At 38.5% G+C, this 12,925-nt stretch overlaps 2 protein-coding genes across 3 annotated transcripts; one reads left to right on the top strand and one right to left on the bottom strand.

The window, feature by feature from the left end:
• The first annotated feature begins 72 nt into the window (after positions 1-72).
• LOC103703085 (protein trichome birefringence-like 36) lies at positions 73-1,849 on the top strand. Its single transcript, XM_008785785.4, has 5 exons — positions 73-488; positions 565-736; positions 811-992; positions 1,097-1,255; positions 1,343-1,849. Exons 1-5 carry the CDS (start codon positions 133-135, stop codon positions 1,641-1,643), a joined length of 1,170 nt encoding a protein of 389 aa, XP_008784007.1. The 5' UTR covers positions 73-132; the 3' UTR covers positions 1,644-1,849.
• Positions 1,850-3,011: 1,162 nt separating this feature from the next.
• Positions 3,012-12,319, bottom strand: LOC103703089 (ACT domain-containing protein ACR12-like). 2 transcript variants are annotated; one of them, XM_008785788.6, is made up of 12 exons: positions 12,049-12,319; positions 9,766-9,820; positions 8,971-9,093; positions 8,154-8,248; positions 7,319-7,397; positions 7,169-7,228; positions 5,995-6,014; positions 5,867-5,891; positions 4,282-4,337; positions 3,732-3,837; positions 3,572-3,640; positions 3,012-3,235 (listed from the first exon to the last, which is right to left on the bottom strand). In XM_008785788.6, exons 1-12 carry the CDS (start codon positions 12,237-12,239, stop codon positions 3,173-3,175), a joined length of 942 nt encoding a protein of 313 aa, XP_008784010.1. In that variant the 5' UTR covers positions 12,240-12,319; the 3' UTR covers positions 3,012-3,172. The 2 variants fall into 2 exon arrangements, with proteins under 2 accessions (XP_008784010.1, XP_008784013.1); XM_008785791.5 differs by lacking the exons at positions 5,867-5,891; positions 5,995-6,014 and having other exon boundaries at positions 12,049-12,312.
• Positions 12,320-12,925: the final 606 nt, after the last annotated feature.

Below are 12,925 nucleotides of genomic sequence, written 5' to 3'. Positions count from 1 at the left end.
CCGAACCGGCGTGGTATCATGGGAGAAACCACGCACCCACCCCCTCCTAGCCTTCATAAAAGGCTGTCAGAGTCTTCAACATTGATGAAACAAACCTCATTTCCCCCATCCTTCCTCTAAATCGAGAACCAAATGGCTGGAAAACCATTAACCGTCCCAACTTCTTCACTGTTCTTCTTATGGCTCGCCACCCTCTCAGTTGTCTCCAAAAACTCCTACTTCACACCTTGTCTGGCTAACTTCGACATGGACTCCGTCGAGTGGACCGAGGAGAAAGAAGACGATGGGGTTAACGAGGTCCAGAGCCAGCATACATTGTCGAGGGCCTGTGACTTGTCTGTCGGAGAGTGGGCGTTCGATGCATCATACCCTCTCTACAACCCGGACTGCCCTTACCTCGTTAACCAAGTAAGCTGCCGGAGGAACGGAAGGCCGGACTCGGACTACGAGAAGTGGAGGTGGAAGCCACAGCAATGCTCCATTCCAAGGTAAGCGAGAAACCTGCTGGTGAGTGAAGTGAAAAAGCGACCGGCAAACTAATGATCGCGCAATGGTGTTGCTCAGGTTCGACGCCTTGGGCTTTCTTGGAAGAATAAGAAAGAAGAGAGTCATGCTAGTAGGAGACTCCATAATGAGGAGCCAATGGGAGTCTCTTGTTTGCTTGGTGGAGGCCGTGATTCCGAGTGAGAGGAAGCTGGTCTCCTCCCGTGGTCCGACCATTGCTTTCCATGCCATGGTAAGATCAATAGTTGCTAGCTATATATCATCTGCCGCGAGAAATCGAGATAACCATGAATGAAGCGTATGCAGGACTTTGAAGCGTCGATCGAGTTCTCATGGGCTCCTCTCCTGGTCGAATTGAAGGAAGAGGCGGATCGCAAGAAAGTTCTCCACTTGGACTCGATCGAAGAGAACGCGAAGTACTGGCGAGGAGTTGACGTCCTCGTGTTCGATTCTGCTCATTGGTGGACTCACTCCGGCGAATGGAGCTCGTGAGTTGAACATATACGACTCCTTTTCTCTCCTCCATTTTACTTGCTCTGATCTGGCGCTACACTGGGAGTCTTTTCCATATTAATCCGATGGACTTTGGTAGGTGGGATTACTACAAGGTGGGGGGCAGGCTTTTCACTGGCTTGAACCCAATGGTTGCTTATGAGAGGGGACTCACAACATGGGCTAACTGGGTGGACTTGAACTTGGATCCTCGTCGAACTCGAGTCATCTTTCGGAGTGTCTCGCCTCAGCATAGCAGGTATAACGCATCGTTCTTTTGCAAATGAACTCAGCCATGCAATAGTAACATTCTAAACAGGGCCTTCATGTATGTTAATTTGGTCAGGGAAAATGGATGGCAGTGTTACAAACAGAGGGAGCCTCTGGTCGGCTTGGGCCACAGACCTCGTGTTCCCTGGCAACTGGTTGTGCTGCGTGAGGTACTGAGGAAGACGAGTTTTCCTGTATACCTTCTAGATGTAACAAGGATGTCAGCTGTTCGAAGGGACGGGCACCCGTCAATCTATGGAAGAGCTGCTGATGCACAGGGGAGGCAGGACACAGCAGCCTGGACCTCAGATTGCAGCCACTGGTGCTTGCCCGGGGTGCCTGACGCATGGAATGAGATGCTCTATGCTCTTCTTTAGAACTTAGAAGAGACCATGTAATTTATTTTGGAGCAACTATAGAATAATGCCGCTAGCTGTATGTTGGTAATTAGTCTTTATGGTGATGCTGTATTAAAGTATTCTGCGATGCTCTGCTGGGTTACTTGACTGATGATCAAGGTTATGATGTAACTTAGCTTGTAACTTCTCTTTGTTTCTCTTATAATAAGAGATCAATTTGTCGACCTTTTGTCTTTGGCTCCTTAAATTAATGATCATGCATATAATGGTTCAACATGTTCGAACAGCATTCTCTTTAGAAGAAACCAAGTGGAAGACAAGGTTGATTGACATATTCACCTTCCCCAAATTATTATTATCGCATTGTATAATCACCCAAACTACTGGAGGGCTTCATTGGAATTCAACGTGGATATGAATGATGCCGGCTAGCAATTTGGTGTTTGTTATAGTGAGATGATTCAATTCAAGTGGGTGCAAGTTGGCATAATTCAAGTCAAATGGGCACGGTTTAATGCGATCCACGCATAGTTTCAATATGATACAATGCAACCAAGAGCTGGGAGTCTAGGTGGTTTGTACCTATAGGAAGGTATCCGTATCCCGTGTTCAAACGGTGAATAACTATCAGTCTATACCTTGACGTAGTTTGGCATACTTTAGAAGAGATATGCCTAGTAATCGTTATCTAATTAGCCCACAGATGTCGGCGCAAAAATCATTAAAAAAAATAGAACCTTAATTTAGCATCCACAAGGCGGGAGAGAGAGAGAGAGGGAGGGAGATGAATCTATTATGAACATGCATGCCTCCTTACCGAAAGAGACAACATATGGTCCCACAACGACACCCCTTCCCCTTTGATTGCTCTCATCTAAACCAATCCTTGTATAGCTAGCTCACAACCCAACTCTATTTAACAGCCTTCGTTTTCCCACTATGCAGCTCAGAGAAACAAGAGATAATTTGCCATTTAAAATATCAGATCATGTTGAACAAATCCAATTGCCCTGTCCTGTCATGCTGCGATTGTTTTCTAGTCCAAAGAGGAAAGGAGACTCTACTTCATCCGGTCATAGCTCACCAACTGGGATGCCAAGACGAATATCAGGCCACATGTTAGACTCACAGCTTGTGTAGGTCTCCATGGTCTCCACACTTGTCTATGTCTAGCACAGCTAAGAAAGAAAGAGGAGAAAAAGGAAACAAAACAAGACCAAAAAACAAAAAACCGGAAAAGGAAAAAGGCCCAATCCTAGCCAGACCAGGATGAGGCTGCCTTCCCGTTTTTAGTATGGGTAATAGATGATACATCTCCAAAGCAACAGATATGTTGAAGCTACCTGAGCTCAAAATGGAAGACTAAGCAAGATTCAAGAACCATCATTCACAACATTCAGACATCAATCATGTATAGATTTTCGCAGAGGATGTATGTAACAGGAAGAGTGCCACATAGGCCCTGTAATTACAGAAAATCAGCTCTCTGGAACAATGGAAGGGGACCTGCACCAATTATGGGTCTTGAATTTCACTGGAACAAGGTATCAATAGCTGCCCTCATCTGTTTCAGGCCTTCTAAGGTAGTAGCGCAAACTGTTTGTCAACACCTGCTTGCACAAAAGATTTCCTCAATAACAGGGCGTGAAGAGCTGACTGTTAAGTCGAAGGAATCATATCATGCATCATTCTTTGCCTGAACTCTCCAGCAGCATATATTTATGAAGACATAATAGTCATCTAATGTCTGCTGAGTTCTAGCCTTTATCTGAAACAAATTGACTACTGATTGTGGTAATGCTTGTTCGAGATGATCATATAATACTGTCCTTTTTTACAGAGCAGATTTTCTAAAGAAGTTTTGCTTGTTAGGTATTTGACGGAACTTATAGCTCAAACCAATTGCCAATGACAGGACTGATAAGAAAATACAGAGATAGCCTTACCTGTGATAAGGAGCTGTTCAGTGCTGCACCTCCGTAGCTTACATGGAATTTATCCTTGGCAACCAGGCCCTGCAAAATAAGATTGATATTTTTTACCTGAAAAGCAATGGAAATGCATGTTAACAACAAGAACAAGAAGATGATGATGAAGGACACATACTTCAGTGTCAATCTCAGCTGATTCCACATCAATATTTATGTCCACTATAATCTTGATTATCTCCAGCAATAGTCCAGGTCGATCAGCAGTTTCAATGTAGAGTAAGCTGTAGCAGTATTAAAAAGTTCAAGGAGGCAAGCTTGTGTCGCGTCAGGGAATTCTAGACTACGGAAACAGTTACAACTTGAAAGAGGAAAAAACAAGGAGAAAGAAAAGCATTATTCTATTGTTTAAAAGAAAAAAATGGTTCCACACAGAAGGTAGAAAATGATTACGCTCCAAAGGATAAGGTGCAGAGAAGAATAATGTGACAACAAACACAGTTTCAATGCTTGTGTGCCTCTTTAAGTAGTATTTATATATTCTAGAAGAAAAATGTAGATCTAGGTAACAAAATAAAGGTGCATGTTTTATGATGACTTACAGGAAGATAACAGATAAAGACAGTAACTAAAACAAAAGACTTGTATTTAGAACTTTACTTGCATTCAAAGCCAACTTAGCAATATCAAAAACATAAACAAAAAATGCCAAATGAGAAGTAACAAACCTTCTCTTTGGTCCATCATCTTGAACAAATATATGTGTTGCAATGTCAACATCCACCTGTCAATAATAAAATCAAAGAGTCAGGATTTCTGTTTGGAAGAGATCGCGAGGCAGTGAGAGCCATCCAAGACAAAGCTAATTTGAAGTCCAGGAATGCAACCAATGGATACTCAAAACCTAGTTGAAAACATACCACAAACTTTACCATAACACTTTGCATTGAGTATAAATTTGAAGGCCTTATATCTCAACTAACGAGATTGCTGGGATGCTTGTGACAATATGCATCCAATTATGATCTTATTTTAACAGAGAATTTTACCCATGTCCCAGGATAAAGCTAAATTTAACTCTTAGGTTCAGGGTCAATTGACTATTTTCACCCGCAAGTGTTTGAATTAGCAGCAACTAAATGATGAACAATGCTAGAAGAAACAACCATGGAAACAAAAAAATTACTGCTACACTTTAATATAACTGTCCATCTCTTAGGACACAAAAGGTGGATCTGCAATAAGAGAGTAACACGATTTACATTAACCAATTTCAAATTTTTAATCTGATTTTCACATAATTATAATGTTCCATGCATCTTTAACTTCCATTTCAAGGAATGTCAGTCACCCTTGTCTTCCTTGCAAGTGATTGAAAAATTATAAAATACCAATCAGCTCTCTATTACTTTAACCTCAATTGAAACAGCTCTCAATTATTCTCCCATTCCTACTTACACCACCAACTCTCAGTTATATTATAGGTATCTTATGTGCTTGCAGCCTTCAAATCCTACTTCGTCATCCCAATACATTGCTATTAAAACTTTATACCTTTCAAATCCTCAAAGAATCTAACTAGCAAAGTTCTTTATGTTGTTTTTATCTTGGTTTCCAATTTTGGTTCAGCATGATTTTCCATCTGTATTTCTTGCTCTTGTACACACACCCTTAATGCTCTCAGCAAAAAAACCTTTAAAGCAATTCTATCACCTACCAAATTACCTCCTGCATCCCTTTACCTTGTGCTCTTGCCTACAAACAAAGCCATGCATGGAATTATGGATATATTCACCCCAAATTTTTTGTGATACCTATATCAAGGATATCTTAGCCTTGAGCATTCAATGCCTTCGCTTAACTCATGTCTCTTCCATGTTCCAACAGTTTCTCATACAGCCCCATTGCATGCCTCATTAATGTAATATCATGATAGTTGATAAGCCACCGAATCCCCTTTCTTAATACACCTGCCATTATCTATATCTCTAGATCTTTCTTCTATCATGTTACCTGACTTATATAGATCATGAGTCCAAGTAATTATGCCTTACTGGCTTACATGCATTATATAGCATTTTCATATTGCTTCAAGCCTTCGAGATTATATGTTCTTGGGCATGTTTTGCAGCAAAGCCTCCATTAGATAAGATTATACAGAATAAAATAATGATATTTAAGATTGTATAACATAATATGGCACATCAAAAAGTATCAAGTGGTGATCCATAACATTCATATATAATAGCATATAGACGTATACTGCATAAACCAAACTACCAGAATATTATTATGTGGCATGTAATTTCTTACCAAAGATTGAAAAAGAGGATAATCACTATTGTCGTCAGTGATGTCCAAGTGAATAGCACACTTGTTAGGCTCATCATAGTGTTCATCCTCTTATGATAAGTGATATGAAACTGATATAGTGCACTTACTTAGGCTCGTCAAAGTGTTTCTGGAGAGCGAAAGAATGAAGTTATCTTCAGAGCCAGAGTGTATATTGATGGGAATTAATTTCCATAACCTCGTCTCTCATGCAATAGAGGAGAAGCAATTAATAAACTCACAAAAAACATTCCTTTGCTGATACTGGAGAAAAAGACCAATAGACTGAACAAGTTCCAAATTGGAAGCAAAAGTTTGAATAAATTGCAGTTTTCAGTCGGATAACAACTCCAAGATAGTCCAACATATTCAATTGAAAACAACCAGTTTCAACAGTTCACGAAGTTTTCATTAGCAGAACTCGTTCAGATGTTGTATTCTCTTTTCTTTTCATTTTTTAGTTTTTATGTGTTGAAATAAACCAGCTAAGCAAGCAATCCCATTTGAACCGAGTCTAATAAATGGGTCCAACCATGTTGTAGTATGGAGAACAGTGTTTATTATCGACAGCTGGAGATTAATTCCTGAAATGCTTATATTTTGATAATTTGCAACAAAGAAATCTGAGGAATCTGATTGAGTTTCATGAAGAATTCTAATATTGCATCAACCTTAAGGCATTTATTGAAGCAAATAAAAAAGAATATTGGGAATCAAATAACTAAAAAATTGCAACAAGAGCATATCTAAACTGCTCAAGGACATCCCCCCCCCCCGGCCCACCTGCGCAAAAAAGCTACATAAAGAGCTAATTCTTGATCCATGAAAATTATGAAAGTTTCTTTAATGATGATAAGCTTCTCAAAGAGCTGCACTATCAGCTTTTGTTGCTTCTCTTTAATTAACTAACAAATTCAATTCCCTTCATCCAGGCAATACAAAAGAAATAAAACAGAATTAAGTGAGAGGAATCTTTTACAGCTCATACACAGTCAGACTTTCCAGGTCTAAACAATTTCCCTGTGTTTCTGTCTTGTCAGTGGCTGGTCTAGAACTTTAGCAGGAACATTACATATTTTGCCTCTGAACTGGTTAATCTAGAAATTCAGCAGGAAAGCTAACGTATTAGCCATCGAAGGACAGCTTAAAATATGTAAAATCAGATTAATACAAAATTGCAGATCTCTGAACCTAAAAATGACATGGAAAGAGTAGCTTTTTTGCATCAACATAGCTTGGGTCAACAAAATGAAGTACAATACTCCAGTACCAGAGCTACATTACCTTCTTCTCTGGAGGTTTTATTCCAAAAACCTCACCCATTGCTAGCTTCTCACTAGATTCCTATAGAAAAATAAATAAATTATGCACTTAAAGAACAAAAAATATTAAAGTACATGTCAAATCCAGATAAGTATGAAACTACGAACATACTGGGTGATACATGAGAAGATTGTTGATTATGGTGAGCCGAATTTTTTCTAACATAGCAGGATCCTCAACCTTCCGTCCCCTAGTATGTTCATGAAGCCAACTATTAGACTCCACTGACTGACATCAAATTCATGAACAAACAACGATATTAATGGGGAAGAAAAAGCTCCAACCATTCAATATCCATAAGTTTTGGCAAAAAACAATGCCCTCAATGATTATCAGTTTCAAAAGCTCTTAGAAATGTCTCCACTAACTGATTATCAGATACATTTGAATATGGAAACGTTCAACAACTCTTAGAAATGTCTCTTATTACCCAAAACAGATAAGCTAAGGAACAGGCATGGTGTATACATTTAGGAGTTGCCTACTGGTATAGAAGCACAGCAAATTATTTGGTGCTTTGTGTATGCTAAGGCTACGAGATCTAGTTGCAATGATTCATTTAAATTTCAGAAATTTTTAAAAACAAGTTTGATATCTACTTTGCCCGAACACCCAAAAAAAGAAAATACTACCACCAACACCAGTATAAGTTGAATATGTCTCGTGGCAATTCAGATAGATATGCAGTGTATATTCTCACTGCACTGACTAGATGGCCTAGATTATATAATAATGGTCAATAAATAACAACAAAAATGCCCTTCTTCAAGGGTTAAAACTGATGGTCACACCTAAGATGTTTGCAGATATGATGATGAAGTTTAAGAACAAGGTAGCATACAGATTTATTCAAGAAGAATCCATAACTCCTTTAAAAAAATTATTACAAAAACAGATTTATGTGATAAATCAGTAAAGAATATTTAATAACAATATTATCACTCACGATCGCATAATGTAAAATTTTGTCTGTATAACAGAAGCCTCAGTTGTTACAGTTCCTTTGGCCACGTCCAGGCCCAGATCTCTGAGTGCCTTCATCTGTGATTGACAACAACCAATAAATATTGTCCTAGCCAGATTTACAAACAAAATCATGAATAATCTAATCATCTTGTGAGTCACAGTAATAACTAATAAACATCAGAAGCACAGCAGTGCAAACCTAACCACCCCCTAAGGATATGCATAATGTTGGCCCCAACTGCAATATAACCATAGCATAACTTTTACCAATGCATTATTTGCTTCAAATGATTTATGTCCCACTCATGAAAACTAAAATCAAGATGACCATTAATGACAATAGGCAATGGCTGAATGAATATCTAATAACAGAAATTGTCCAAGGAACTATCATTTTGTAAATCAGTTGACTGACCATAAAAACAATGAAAACAATTTGGAAAAAAATAATTTTTCAAGGTAATCTTTTTTTTTTATGGATAGAGTGCATCTCTACTGCACAGATTGCTTTTATATTGTATTCCACAGGTAGCATGTAGTTGACATGTTACTTGTGATAGTGGATGCATCAACTGAAAAAAATGGAAAAGTTGGAATAAAAAAATTACAAGATATTATTTTTAAGCATAAAGTACATCTGCATGACAGAGGATTTCAGAACACAATTTACAGTTAACAATGTTATTTATGCTACAGAGTTAACAACTGCAACAGAGTTGAAAATCTATCCAGTAGAGATATTCTAGGATGAGGTGCAATTTTTCTTTTTACTGAGGGAAAAAAAAGGGTGATGTCACCGTGTCAACAAGTGCTCCCAGACGGTCCCCAAAACTAAGCTGCACAATTGTTGCATCTGAATCTGAATCTTGATCTATCAACACTATTGGCATTGGAACTACATCAGTATCTTGGTCAGACATCTGCCACAAAAATAATTGTCATTGTAGACACCAAAACAACATCAACTGAAACTGTTGAAAGATTTCATACAATTTTCAAACAGAAACAAATTAAAAGTAGACATACTGCAGATAACCAAGCAAGCTCACCTGCTTTGCCCAAAATTTGATAAAATTAAACAGAAGAATATTACATCTTCTCTAGAAATGTAGTTTCACTGACCAGATTTTCATACAATACTAATTTTAGGTTTCTAAATTACACAATTGTTTTTGTTTTACCAATTATTCCACTATAATCTTTTACCAATTATTTAACTATAGCCTCTGCTGGAGAAGTACATAGATTTTTAAAAGGCACTACTTTATATTAACAGATTTTAATTATTTATTAAAGCCCCCCAGATCTTCTTTAGGCAATTATGAATCCACATGGTCCTTCAGGCCTGCATAGTATAACCATCACAGGTTTTGATGGATTCAAAATCAAGATTCATGACTAGATACTAATGAACTAGATACTTATTCAGAACTCCCTGACATCAATAATGCGAAGAGAATCATTAAAAGAAGCATTGTTCTTTTCCACCCAAAGCATAATTGTACACTAATACAACTGTTCAACCCTTCATAGAGAAGATTGTTGTCAATGGACAGATAACTTGCATTACAATGAAGGATCTTATGACATACCGATGAGGAAGATCCCAATGTGTCTTCTGTATCAATAGAAGATTGAGAATCACTCCTGCAGAGCAAAGATTTTCAGATATACTACTTGATGATTTCTAGAAATGCATGAATGCTGTGCATGTAAATCAGTGTAAACACAATTCTATCCCTCACCAATGAAACTTAGAATTAAATATTATAAAAATACAACAACCCTAATAAAGTTCTTGGATTTTTTTTTTTTGCAATTTAAAATAGATGTATGAACAGGTGAACAAAGAAAAAGAAAGCAACACAACATGTATCAGCACGTGGTACGATATCCTCTGCTCAATTTTTTTAGAAAAAAACTACAATTAACAACATTAGTATTAGAGGTAGCAATTTTATGACCCGACCGGAACCGACCCAGTTTAAGCAAGTTCAATGTTGGCATAAACATGTTCCGGACATAAACAAGTTGGCCCAACCTAACATGTTTATTAAATGGGTCAGGTTCAGGTTTTAGAGTCTTGACCAATTTAATCTATTCTGACCCATTTAATAATTGGGTCGGATCATGTTCCGACTCATTTTGTTCAAACCATTTAAAACATGTCTAACCCTTTTAAGACCAATATAACCTGTTTAAGAAAATATTTAACCTATTTAACCTGATTCAGCCTATTTATTAAATGGCAGGCTGGATTGGATTACCTGTTTGATAAGGTCAGGTTCAAAATTGGATTTTGGACCAACTTAATAAGCAGGTTAGATTTGAGTCAAGGAATGCTGAACCGGCCGGTTCAGCCCGTACCGAACCGGTACCGACTCTGACTGGTCCGGTTCGGCGTTAAAAATCGGTACCGGCCCCTACCGAACTGTATCGGCCCGTACTGATTAGTACCGGCTCGCTATACTAGCCCATACCGGTTCCAAATTTTTTTGGAGCTTTTGGATGCGTGAACCAGGCCAACCATTGGTACCGATACTGAACCGGTACCGACACCAACCGGCACGCCTATCGGTACCGGTTCGACGATCCTTGGTTTGGGTTGACAAATATTTGATTAGAGTCGTATTTGACCTGATCTGCATCTAACCTGACACATATCCAACTTGATTACCACCCTTAATTAGTATTACTTTTCTACATTGCCTCTTTAATCATTATTATGGGCCATCGACCATTGCATTATTACAAATCTCTTATGCATTGCGCCTAATCACTCTTGAGATTTATGCATCGGAAAACTCAGACAACTATTGATTTTCTCCAAATACCATGAATTCAAACAAATTCTGCAAATAGCAATAACCTATTATCCAGATCCTGACCTGTGACATCCAGGAACCAAATCAATGAATAATATCATATTACTTACATGCAGATTAAATAATTCCAGTCAAATAAAGAAAGAGAGAAAACAAAAAAGGAATAATATCACAATGCAGTTACTGAGTCAAAACAGAGATTCTTTATCAAGAACTCAAAGCTCAGTTGAATGGAGGTGGAAAAAAAGCTGTAATAAGGAAAACATATCATCAGAACAAACCATACTATTTATGCATATCTTCACATCAAATCAACTGGATAAGAGCATCATATCCTTAAGAACAAGTAGCCAAAGAAAAGGATAGAAACAAATCCAGCTAAGTGGAATTGAAAATTTGACCATGGCTCGGATCATCAAGAATCCAACGACCGACCAAATCAAACCAAATCAAGCCAGTTGCAATCAAGAAAATCGACAAACCAAAGGCCAAACCCTATTTTAGGCTCAAAATAAATAAATCAAGAGAAAGAAAGAGAACATCGATTCTTTCAAGAACTCAAGGATCAACTGAACCAAACCGGCTGTAAGAAAGAAACCATATCATCAGATCAAGCCTCAGTGTTAACATGCATCTTGTCACATCAAAACAACTGCTGGAAAAGGTATTTTATCATTCAACCACAAAATTTAGTCCTGCCCGGATTCTTCATCAAGCAACCAAAATTGATCCAAACAAACCAGCAGCGATAAAGAAAATCCAAAAGCCACAGGCTAAACCCCAGTCTGCTCCCAAAATAAATAAATAAAAAAGAAGTCCCCATAAAGCCACAATAAAACGAACTCATACCACATGAAAACACTAGCAAGAACAGAGAAAACCTCAAGAAAAGAAATCGATCACTACCACAACCGATCACAAAATCACAGCAATCCAATCGCAAACCCTAGTAAAGAAACACTACAAAATCAAAACAGAAACGAAGAAAAACACCAAGAAATTACGATTTAAGAAGAGAGAAGAGAGTGAGGGCAGTGCATCCGAGCTCACCCACGGATCCTTCCCAGAAACCCGCTGCTGCTGGAGGCGATCGATCCATGGAGAAAGGGGAAAGGCTTGGCGATCTCGACCCGGGGAGAGCGGGAGAGGGCAAGCCCTGGGGAGGAAAACTTGGAGATGCGGAGAGCGAGAGACGAAGGGGAGAGAGAGTGAGGGGAAAGGAAACCAGTAGCGATAGCCATCGCCCCGAGGTCAGCTGTTACAAAGAGCCGAAATGGAAGACAACGGTGGCCGTGCGGAGGCTGCCTTTTATAGGCAGACTGGTCCTTGACTCGGTTTGGCGGGGGAATTGTATCTACGGCGGCGGGAGCCGGGAGGACAGTCTCTCTACGGTGGGCCACGTCAGCCGGGTATTGGCGCCCATAGTATGGGAGAAGAATAAACCAATAACGTCTATTTGGATATTCCTGCAGCAATCGTCTTATCGACCCACTCAACCTACATCTTCTAAGAAAATTCCGGTCCAAATCGCAATCTACGAATCTATTGCTCTGAAGAAATTTAAAAAAAATGTTGCTGAAGAAAAACAAAAATGGATCCATTTGCTTTTTCTCATAACTTGACATCATTCTTTGTATCAACATTTTGGGTGTGGCCCATATTTTAGGCTTGTTTGATAAGGTGCACTATGATGCTCCATACAAGATAATTACAATCTATTTTTCCAATAATTATAATCTTTTTTATGAGAGAATTACAATAAAATATATGAATGTTTTGGGGTAAACAACCGGTAGGATTACAAGGGGGTTATATGGAGAGGATAACTTCTCTATGATCATATTATTTGCGAGTAAATAAGATTTCAATATTTAAACCTCTCGTGCACACCCATTGTTCTTATGAGCTTTTAGTATTTTGTTTTGGC

This window comes from Phoenix dactylifera, chromosome 13, assembly GCF_051530095.1.
Source record: "Phoenix dactylifera cultivar Ajwa chromosome 13, Ajwa_hap1_PhDact_Kaust_v1.1, whole genome shotgun sequence".
NCBI lineage: Eukaryota > Viridiplantae > Streptophyta > Magnoliopsida > Arecales > Arecaceae > Phoenix > Phoenix dactylifera.
The sequence above is the reverse complement of the archived record's forward strand: the minus strand, read 5'-3'. Positions and strand labels throughout refer to the sequence as shown.